The sequence below is a fragment of the Oncorhynchus gorbuscha genome, linkage group LG12, assembly GCF_021184085.1.
Source record: "Oncorhynchus gorbuscha isolate QuinsamMale2020 ecotype Even-year linkage group LG12, OgorEven_v1.0, whole genome shotgun sequence".
In the NCBI taxonomy this organism is placed as follows: domain Eukaryota; kingdom Metazoa; phylum Chordata; class Actinopteri; order Salmoniformes; family Salmonidae; genus Oncorhynchus; species Oncorhynchus gorbuscha.
Genome location: NC_060184.1, coordinates 47,631,462 through 47,642,995, shown reverse-complemented (window position 1 = coordinate 47,642,995; position 11,534 = coordinate 47,631,462). Strand labels below are relative to the sequence as shown.

Sequence of the window (11,534 nt, the reverse complement as noted above, 5' to 3'; positions counted from 1 at the left end):
AAACTATAATGGACTACAAAGGGAAACCCAGACGTGAGGTGCCGAGTGACACAAGCCTACCAGATGAGCTAAATGCCTTTTATGCTCGCTTCGAAGCAAGCAACACTGAGGCATGCACAAGAGTACCAGCTGTTCTGGATGACTGTGTGATAACGCTCTCGGTAGCCGTTGTGAGCATGACCTTTAAACAGATCAACATTCACAAAGCCGCAGGGCTAGATGGATTGCCAGGATGTGTACTCAAAGCATGCCCTATCTTCCATGCCCTATCTTCCAGGCCGGCTCGGTCCTCCCCTCCCGCTCCGTGGCTTGACGACTCAATGCGAGCTCACAGAACAGGGCTCCGGAAGGCCGAGCGGAAATGGAGGAAAACTCGCCTCCCTGCGGACCTGGCATCCTTTCACTCCCTCCTCTCTACATTTTCCTCCTCTGTCTCTGCTGCTAAAGCCACTTTCTACCACTCTAAATTCCAAGCATCTGCCTCTAACCCTAGGAAGCTCTTTGCCACATTCTCCTCCCTCCTGAATCCTCCTCCCCCTCCCCCCCTCCTCCCTCTCTGCAGATGACTTCGTCAACCATTTTGAAAAGAAGATCGACGACATCCGATCCTCGTTTGCTAAGTCAAACAACACCGCTGGTTCTGCTCACACTGCCCTACCCTGTGCTCTGACCTCTTTCTCCCCTCTCTCTCCAGATGAAATCTCGCGTCTTGTGACGGCCGGCCGCCCAACAACCTGCCCGCTCGACCCTATCCCCTCCTCTCTTACATTTACATTACATTACATTTAAGTCATTTAGCAGACGCTCTTATCCAGAGCGACTTACAAATTGGTGCATTCACCTTATGACATCCAGTGGAACAGCCACTTTAATAGTGCATCTATAGGGGGGGGGGTGAGAAGGATTACTGCATATTCCAAAGATTTTTTTGTCTCCGGAAGGTGGTGATTGACTCCGCTGTCCTGGCGTGAGTGAGGGAGTTTGTTCCACCATTGGGGAGCCAGAGCAGTATTCCTTAACTGGGCTGAGCGGGAACTGTTTCCTCAGAGGGAGGCGAGCAGGCCAGAGGTGGATGAACGATTGACTTTTGGGTGTAGGGCCTGGCAGGTACTGAGGTGCCGTTCCAGCATGGTCTTGTAGCATGCATGGAGAGAGCGGAGGAGCGGGGTGACAAAGGTTGAACACCAGACGGGCTACTTCTGGATGAGTACAGGCCCAGCCAACAGCCTGGATTAGGACCTGTGCCGCTTCCTGGAGGCAGGGTATGAGGAGGTACTGATGTTAGTGAGAACGACAGGGTTCCCCAGGATCACAGCTTCGTAGCGCAGGAGCTGGTCTTGTCAGCGGATGCGCTCATGGAACTGGAAGCCAGTTGATCCATGAGCTTGGAAAGGTTGAACACCAGACGGGCTGCGCTCATCAAGTTGTAGGGGTTCACCGCTGGAGCCCAGGGGTCTTCAAGAGAGACGAACACTCCGCAACTAAAGCCTGGATATCCCTCCTACAGGGGGCCACCGCCTTTCCAGGATTTTCTTAGCGCTCACAATGGAGTTGTCAACTCTTGAACGGGCAGTCCTTCCCCGGGAGGAAGAGCAGCTCCGTCTGGTTCAGCTCCATCATCCACACTGATATGTCTCTTCTCCAGACCATTTCCGAGACCTTCTCCCTGATCCAAACTCACCGACAGATCAAACCTGAGAAAAACTCCAACGGAGTCCTTGGTCAGTCTGAATGACCTATCCAAATCAGGAATCCTTCTAGACCTATCGGCTGCCTTCGATATGTGATCCTCCTCTCCACCCTCTCCGAGTTGGGCATCTCCGGCGCGGCCCACGCTTGGATTGCGTCCTACCACAGGTCGCTCCAGGTGGCGTGGTGAGAATCTGTCCCTCACCACGCGCTCTCACCACTGGTGTCCCCCAGGGCTCTGTTCTAGGCCCTCTCCTATTCTCGCTATACACCAAGTCACTTGGCTCTGTCATAACCTCACATGGTCTCTCCTATCATTGCTATGCAGACGACACACAATTAATCTTCTCCTTTCCCCCTTCTGATGACCAGGTGGCGAAATCTCTGCATGTCTGGCAGACATATCAGTGTGGATGACGGATCACCACCTCAAGCTGAACTTCGGCAAGACGGAGCTGCTCTTCCTCCCGGGGAAGGACTGCCCGTTCCATGATCTCGCCATCACGGTTGACAACTCCATTGTGTCCTCCTCCCAGAGCGCTAAGAACCTTGGCGTGATCCTGGACCAAACTGTCGTTCTCAACTAATATCAAGGCGGTGGCCCGTTCCTGTAGGTTCATGCTCTACAACATCCGCAGAGTACGACCCTGCCTCACACAGGAAGCGGCGCAGGTCCTAATCCAGGCACTTGTCATCTCCCGTCTGGATTACTGCAACTCACTGTTGGCTGGGCTCCCTGCCTGTGCCATTAAACCCCTACAACTCATCCAGAACGCCGCAGCCCGTCTAGTGTTCAACCTTCCCAAGTTCTCTCACGTCACCCCGCTCCTCCACTCTCTCCACTGGCTTCCAGTTGAAGCTTTCGCATCCGCTACAAGACCATGGTGCTTGCCTACGGAGCTGTGAGGGGAACGGCACCTCAGTACCTCCAGGCTCTGATCAGGCCCTACACCCAAATAAGGGCACTGCGTTCATCCACCTCTGGCCTGCTTCCCTACCACTGAGGAAGTACAGTTCCCGCTCAGCTCAGTCAAAACTGTTCGCTGCTCTGGCTCCCCAATGGTGGAACAAACACCCTCACGACGCCAGGACAGCGGAGTCAATCACCACCTTCCGGAGACACCTGAAACCCCACCTCTTTAAGGAATACCTAGGATAGGATAAAGTAATCCTTCTCACCCCCCCCCCTTAAAATATTTAGATGCACTATTGTAAAGTGGTTGTTCCACTGGATGTCATAAGGTGAATGCACCAATTTGTAAGTCGCTCTGGATAAGAGCGTCTGCTAAATGACTTAAATGTAAATGTAAATGTAATGCCCGGCCCAACTGGCAAGTGTCTTCACTGACATTTTCAACCTTTCCCTGACCAAGTCTGTAATACCAACATGTTTCATGCAGACCACCATAGTCCCTGTGCCCAAGGAAGCGAAGGTAACCTGCCTAAATTATTATCGCCCCGTAGAACTCATATCGGTAGCCATGAAGTGTTTTGAATGGGTGATCATGGCTCACATTAACAGCATCCTCCCGTATACCCTAGATCCACTCCAATTCGCATACCGCCCCAACAGCTTCACAAACGACGCTATCTCAATCACACTCCACACTGCCTTTCCCACCTGGACAAATGGAACACCTATGTGAGAATGCTGTTCATTGACTACAGCTCAGTGTTCAACACCATAGTGCCTGCGAATCTCATCACTAAGCTAAGGACCCTGGGACTAAACACCTCCCTCTGCAACTGGATCCTGGACTTACTGATGGGCCACCCCCAGGTGGTAACGGTAGGCAACAACACATCTGCCACGCTGATCCTCAACACTGGGGCCCCTCAGGGGTGTGTACTTAGTCCCCCCATGTACTCCCTGTTCACCCAAGACTGCGTGGCCAAATACGACTCTAACACCATCATTAAGTATGCCATCATTAAGTTTGCTGACAACAATGAGCCTATAGGGAGGAGGTCAGAGAACTGGCAGTGTGGTTTCCTCAATGTGAGCAAGACAAAGGAGCTGATCGTGGACTACAGGAAAAGGTGGGCCGAACAAGCCCCCATTAACATCGACGGACTGTAGTGGAGCGGCATGAGAGTTTCAAGTTCATTATTGTTCACATCACCAATGAACTATCATCATCACCAATGAATTACCAACCACACCAAGACAGTCGTGAAGAGGGTATGACAAAACCTCTTCCCCCTCAGGAGACTTAAAATATTTGGCATGGGTCCCCAGATCCTCAAAAGGTTCTACAGCTGGACCATCGAGAGCATCCTGACCGGTTGCATCACCCACAGGGTATGGCAACTGCTCGGCATCTGACTGTAAGGCGCTACAGAGGGTAGTGCGTATGGCTCGGTACATCACTTTGGCCAAGCTTCCTGCCATCCAGGACCTATAAAATAGGCGATGTCAGAGGAAAGCCCATAAAATTGTCATAGACTCAAGTCACCCAAGTCATAGACTGTTTTCTCTGTTACCGCACGGCAAACGGTACTGGAACAACTAGTCTAGGACCATTACCATTATCTATCTATGCATGCCCACTTCTCCCCTACCTACATGTACAAATGACCTCAACTAAGCTGTACCCCCGCACACTGACTTGGTACCCCCTGTATATAGCTATAGTGTTACTTTCTTATAATTTTTTACTTTAGTTATTTGGTAAATATTTTCTTAACTCTTCTTGAACTGCACTGTTGGTTAATAAGGGCTTGTAAGTAAGTGTTTCACGGTAATGTCTACACTTGTTGTAATCTGATACAGTCACAGGGAGACGCCAGGCAGGGGTGCATGAGAGCGTGTCTGTACAATACATGGCCTGTATATGACATATTACAGTCAGTGATGTGTCTTTCATTCTTATCTACAGTACACCATTACTGCGCATAACCAGACTCCTGATTTCCTGTAAACCCTACCCCGACTGTTGAAGAGTAGTACAGTTCAGCATTTTAACTCTTCAACGCTCCATGCTTCACACATGCCTTAACTCCAGGATTCTAATTTACATTGGGATTTAAACTGTTAGAAATACTGAACACTTACAAAGAGCGAATATGAAACAGACCTATTCTGACTCAAAACGGTGACTTTCCAGAAGCTGAAACAGTAATGTAGGTAAACGTCTGACTTGATATCTTTACAGAGGACAGCGTGTACTATAACTGCACTGTAATCATTCTGTCATTGGTAAAAGTACAACAGCCACATACAAGCGAACTAATGTTTTTTTTCTGTCTTACAGAAGTTCTGCTTTCCTGTAACTTCACCTTTCTGGAGGTGTTTCACCAAACTCAATTACCAAAGGGCTGTTTGTGACCCTCACTCTACCGAACGCAACACCGGGATTCTTATGTACAAAGTTAGAATCAACGGCTAAAGTGTACTGCCAGTAGTGCTGTTGCTGTATCTGGTGTTCTATGATGACAACATCTATTCCTGTCCCTAAGCTGCTGATGGACATTCTGGAAGAGCTGGGTGAAAATGACCTGAAAAGATTTCAGTGGTACATGATTCAGAACAAGTTTGAAAGCTGTCCCTCCATCCCATCAAGTCAACTGCAGAATGCAAAGAAGGAGGAAATGGTGGATATGCTGGTGCGGACCTATGGAGAGAATATGGCTGTAGATGTCACACTGGATATCCTACGTAGAATGAAAAACAATAATCTTGCTGCCCAGTTAACTGAAGGTAGCTAGTCGTATATGAAATCAATCAATATTCCTGACCACATTGTATTGATTATTTCCACATTTTGTAATTCTGGGTCCAATCTTAGTGCTCATTTCAAAGGTGAAACTAAAACATTTCATTTCAGCTTGTAAGGAGCGTATAAAGATCTCTCCGTCAGTGGCACCATCTGAGAAAATGGCTTCCAGATTGTCTCTCCCAGAGGAGGATCTCTCTTGTCCTGTGTGTGGTGAAATCTTCAAGCGTCCTCTCATCCTGTCCTGTAGCCACAGCTTCTGTAAAGAGTGTCTGGAGAAGACCTGGAAAAAGACCACATCTCGGGGCTGTCCACTTTGCAGGAGCATATCTTCGATGGAATTACCTAACCTGGCTTTGAAGAACTTGTGTGAGTCCTTCTTACAGAAGACTGAAAAGAGAACTCATACGAGTCTGGTGAGTCCTTTATGTTGGCATCAGGATCTAAGGTGCTCTGCAGTGTTCATAGTTAAAGATTCAAGCTCTTCTGTGCAGCTGCAGGAACACACAATTTGATTAATGAGTTCATAGGATAGCTATAGTTCTGAAACTTGAACTATTTTCAAAATACTTCTACTGCAGCAAGGTATATTCTTAATGTAACAAACTCTCGCAGGGTGACACCAAGATCCAAGTTAATTAGCCATCATCTAACAATAACCTATGTAATTAGATACATTCATGAAAAATATATTCTTGATGATGCAGTTACATCAATTGATATATAATTAATTTATTGATTGAACTGCAGAAAATCTTAGAGATTGTGTCTTTCACTGGGTCACTGATTCCCTGGTTTACATTTACGTTTAGCAGACACTCATATCCAGAGCAACTTAGTACATTTTACCTCAGTAAAGAAGTTAGTAAGGTTGTTCCAAAAATTCAGTGGATTTTGAAAAGTGTAACTTGGTCACATTTCAAGAGGTTAAATAAATAAAGAATATAGTAAGTGCCTATTAAGTGCCAAATAAAGTATAGGGTTGACCGTGACAGGGTGTCATGTCCTGACCATAGAGAGCCCTTATTTTCTATGGTAGAGTAGCTCAGGGGGTTAGTCTAGTTTATTATTTCTATGTGGGGTTCTAGTTGTTTTTCTATGTTGGGGATTTTGTACGATTCCCAATTAGAGGCAGCTGGTAATCGTTGTCTCTAATTGGGGATCATATTTAGGGAGCTTTTTTCCACCTGTGTTTTGTGGGATATTGTGTATGTTAGCACACCATTGTCGTCACGTTTTGTTTATTCTTTATTGTTTTTTTGTGTGGTTCACTTACTTTAAATGAAAAAGATGTGGAACCCAGATCGTGCTGCACGTTGGTCCGAGTGTGCTTCCAACGATCGTGATACAGGGTTGATGATTTCATCTTAAATCAGCCATAAATCCCGTTGTGAAATGGGGAATGGAAGCTTGTTGTGTGCAACAGGGAGTGGCAATTGAATGCAAGCTTAAACAAATTCTAGATATTGTTAAAATATTTCTAGCCTGTCTATGAGTAACAGGGTTGACGTGTTATGTTCGACCCACTCAGTTTAACTCCACAAAACACCAGAAAATGGCCAAAAAGCATAGAACCAGCTCACCAGGTTTTACACTATGATTTAAATATTAGAAGTCTGTTTCTTTTGAATAAAAAAATGAATAGTTTCACCATATTAAAACGAGTTCAGTTCACATAACAGGGTTGACCTTAAAATGAGGGACATACGTAAATGATACACTAATCACATCAAATAAAATAGAAAATCTTCAGAAATGACTTTGTCAAAGCAACAAAATAACTAGGGCTTTACAATGATGGTGCAAAGTGTGAGGTTAAGTGGGTAAAAATCTTCCTTGCAGTCAAGGGTGCAAGGAGGGACATGTCAAAATGCTGCCTTTTGGCACTTCAAGTCTTTATTCTTCTAAAAAAATCAGATTTATTGAATAATCCATGTGGTCTATATTAAAGGGCACTTCAATTCATATACAGATGTCATATAGGATATTCATTTGATCAATCTTTTGTTGCTGAGAATTTTCCTGCACTAAAGAAAATGCAAACTTGTAGTGTATTTGAGTTTTAAAAAGGCTTCTGAAGATTGTCATTTCAACTTTGAAATTTCAGACTTGATTTGCCCTAATGGAAAATGTATCAACCCCTACAAAAATGTCTATTTAATTATGCTTGACATTTCCTATTTTCCTGCTAAAACAAAATGGCTCAAATGAAGATCCTACATCTGTAACAGGCTTATAAAATTCAATATTGGTCCACAATTTCTACTTAAATTATCAAAGGGATGCAACAGGCACTATTTTCATGGAATGACCCAGTGGAGTTTAAGGTTACAGCTGAGTAATACAGTTAGACTGCTCTCTCTCCAGTAAAATGAGTTTCTTTCAATGAGGTTATGTCCTATTCCAGGATGAAGTCTCATTCCAGACTGGCCTAAAGCCCCTTGAGGAGAAGCTGAAGGACTATAAGAAAATTCAACAAATCTGTGCTCAAACAACTAAACACATTAAGGTGAGTACAAGTCAAACAAGGTTGCAGCAATAATGGACTTCACTTGTGAGAGCTATTCCTCTCACTGTTTTCAGAGCCAGGCCCGGAACACAGAGAGGCAGATTGAGGAGGAGTTTGAGAAGCTTTACCAGTTTCTACGACAGGAAGAGAAGGCCAGGATAGCCGCAGTGGGGGAGGAAGAGCAGCAGAAGATTCAGATGATGAAGAAGATTGAAGAGATGACCAGGGGTACATTATCACTTTCAGACACAATCAGAGATATAGAGGAACTGCGAACTGAAGACATCTCATTGGTGCAGGTAAGAACTTCTCTCTTTCAGACACAATGTAATGTTTTTTTTTAAACATAGATTCTAAATACATTCCACACAGAAAAATATATGAATTACATTGTTGATAACATTGATAAGTATGCTGTTCTTGTATTCATCTGCAGAACTACAAGGCCATGATATAAAAGTAAGTGATATGCCTCCTCTCTCTTCTCTCTGGTTCTGAACCCAACCCCAAAGCATCACTGACTCCTGAACTTTTTCCTAGGACCCAGTGCACACTGCCCAATCCAAAGCTGCTCTCAGGAGCACTGATAAATGTAGCCAAACACCTGGGCAACCTGCAGTTCAGAGTCTGGGAGAAGATGCAGGGAATCGTCAAACAAAGTGAGTACTGCACAATATAATAAATCAATTAATATGGTAAGTACTTTCATAATACATTACTGGTAGTTTATTTTGAAGGAGTTGGGCGGTTCCACATCGCACATATTTATATTGGATTGGATAGAAAGGTTAAGATATAAGGGAGTGTTCTGAAATAGCCTAGGCCGAATTCGAACCCATGCTGCTGCTATATATGTATTCCTGAGGCTAAGACCACTAGAACAACCCAGGTCACAAATTATTGATCATTTAAATTATATTCTCTAACCAACAGAATGTCTGACTTTTGTCTTACAGCTCCCGTGATTCTGGACCCCAACACTGCCGCCCCTTGGCTTTCTCTGTCTGACGATCTGACCAGTGTGAGTCAAAAATGGAAGCAGCAACCTATGAACCTAGAACGGTTTGAGAATTATCAAATTGTACTGGGCTCTGAAGGGTTCAGCTCAGGAAAGCACAGCTGGGAGGTGGAGGTGGGGGACCATCCTCTCTGGGATATGGGTGTGGCCGAAGAGTCCATCGAGAGGAAGAAAAATCTGACCGTGTCACCAGAATGTGGAATCTGGGCTATTTGGTTGAGGAACAGCAAGTACATAGCAGGAGTAGGTGGGATCCTCCCTCTGCAGAGGAGACCCCAGAGGATCAAAGTGCAGCTGGACTATGACAGTGGGGAGGTATCTTTCTACGACTCCAAATATATGACTCACATCTACACTTACAAAGACATTACATTTAAAGAGAGGATGTACCCATACTGTATGGTTGGACCCAGTAGTAATGCCACCAACCCTAATATAAAGATCTGCCAATCAGAGGTGTCTCTGACAATGTTATCTCAGTGAGGTGTGTGTTTCTGTGTGTCTTTGTGTGTGTGAATTAACTTTGATAATGATGGTGATTATATCTGGAAGATGAAATCAGATGAGAGCTTAATCTGTTCATCTTTTTTAGTGTGTCAAGTGAAATAATGTGTGTGTGATTGTAGTTTCTCACAATAAATGTCAACTGGTATAATTTCTACTCTTTTAAATTCTGTATAATAGTGTGTTGTGTGTGGTGGTAGGGGGGGCTATTTTATTTTATCCACCTGTTGACTTTGTTGAATTTTGTATTTGAATGATTCTACATCCATTTTTGGATTTATAAGTAAATTATATTTACCCATTGATTCTTGAAGAATATACTGTATGTTATAAATGCCTCATGAGCTTAGTACAACTGTCAAACCCCATCAGAACCCATATCAAACTGTATTTGTCACATGCTTCATAGACAACAGGCGTTGTGGTGTGTGTGTGTGGCGATAGTATGCATGTGTGTGCATGTTATATGTGTGAGTATAATGTGTGTGGGTGGGTGGGGGGTAAGTGTAAGAATGTGTGAGTGTGTGGGTAAAGTCCAGTGTGTGTGCATAGACAGTGCAAGAGTTAGTGCAATGTTTGTAAACGAACACTATATAGCCTATACAAGCTATGATTGTGGGTCCTATTCATTCCGCATCGTGGAAGTTGAGCATTACAACATGATTGAAATTTAAAGGCAATGTTCCTGCTTTAGCTGGAGACTGCATTCACGTTAAACGCTGCATATGTCAGGTAAATCGAAAATTACCTTTCAATTTCTATCTCAGACTCTGTAACGCTTCTGTAATGCTTCAGCTGTACAGATTGAATAGAGCCCTTTGATATAATGGATGGTGTGTTCTTGCATCCATAGCATCCAGTTTGAAACGCACTACTGAAACCAATGTAATATTTTGACATGGCGGGAATTGCATGCAACAACAAAGCACTACCTCCTTCCTGGACCTTGGCATGACTGTTCAAATGACAAGCTAACTATTTCAAATCAAATCGTATTGGTTACATACATGGTTAGCAGATGTTAATGCAAGTGTAGCAAAGTGCTTGTGCTTCTAGTTCCGACCGTGCAGCAATATCTAACACGTAATCTAAGAATTCCACAACAACTACCTAATACACAAATCTAAAGGGATGGAATAAGAATATGTACATAAATATATGGCTGAGCGATGACAGAGCGGCATAGGCAAGATGCAATAGATATAAAATACAGTATATACATATGAGATGAGTAATGGAAGATGTGTAAACATTATTAAAGTGGCCTTATTTAAAGTGACTAGTGATCCATTTAATCAAATCAAAAATCAAATCAAATCAAATTTTATTTGTCACATACACATGGTTAGCAGATGTTAATGTCGATGTAGCCTTGAAATGCTTGTGCTTCTAGTTCCCAATGCAGTGATAACAACAAGTAATCTAACTAACAATTCCAAAACTACTGTCTTATACACAGTGTAAGGGGATAAGGAACATGTACATAAGGATATATGAATGAGTGATGGTACAGAGCAGCATACAGTAGGTGTCCTGGAGAGCAGTATATACATATGAGATGTTGTGACAAAGTAAACAAAGTGGCATAGTTAAAGTGGCTAGTGATACATGTGTTACATAAGGATGCAGTCGATGTTGAAGTACAGTATATACATATGTATATGAGATGAATAATGTAGGGTGGTAACATTATATAAGGTAGCATTGTTTAAAGTGGCTAGTGATATATTTAATCATTTCCCATCAATTCCCATTATTAAATGGCTGGAGTTGGGTCAGTGTCAATGACAGTGTGTTGGCAGCAGCCACTCAATGTTAGTGGTGGCTATTTAACAGTCTGATGGCCTTGAGATCATCTCCTTTGTTTTGTTGACGTTGAGTGAGAGGTTGTTTTCCTGACACTACACATCGAGTGCCCTCACCTCCTCCCTGCAGGCTGTCTCGTCGTTGTTGGTAATCAAGCCCACTACTGTTGTGTCGTCTGCAAATTTGATGATTGAGTTGGAGGCGTGCCTGGCCACGCAGTCATAAGTGAACAGGGAGTACAGGAGGGGGCTGAGCACGCACCTTTGTGGGGCTCCAGTGTTGAGGATCAGCG

The 11,534-nt window shown here is 44.0% G+C and overlaps 1 protein-coding gene across 1 annotated transcript; it reads left to right on the top strand.

The window, feature by feature from the left end:
• The first annotated feature begins 4,586 nt into the window (after positions 1-4,586).
• Positions 4,587-9,603, top strand: LOC123990384 (zinc-binding protein A33-like). Its single transcript, XM_046290944.1, has 8 exons — positions 4,587-4,812; positions 4,944-5,389; positions 5,517-5,821; positions 7,813-7,914; positions 7,989-8,213; positions 8,351-8,368; positions 8,462-8,573; positions 8,871-9,603. Exons 2-8 carry the CDS (start codon positions 5,119-5,121, stop codon positions 9,413-9,415), a joined length of 1,578 nt encoding a protein of 525 aa, XP_046146900.1. The 5' UTR covers positions 4,587-4,812; positions 4,944-5,118; the 3' UTR covers positions 9,416-9,603.
• Positions 9,604-11,534: the final 1,931 nt, after the last annotated feature.

Bases quoted from the DNA above. Each gene is read 5' to 3' on its own strand.
- LOC123990384 (XM_046290944.1), top strand. From the start codon at position 5,119: ATGATGACAACATCTATTCCTGTCCCTAAGCTGCTGATGGACATTCTG. The intron at 5,390-5,516 runs GTAGCTAGTCGT...ATTTCATTTCAG, and splicing joins TGCTGCCCAGTTAACTGAAG to CTTGTAAGGAGCGTATAAAG. The intron at 8,574-8,870 runs GTGAGTACTGCA...TTTGTCTTACAG, and splicing joins GCAGGGAATCGTCAAACAAA to CTCCCGTGATTCTGGACCCC.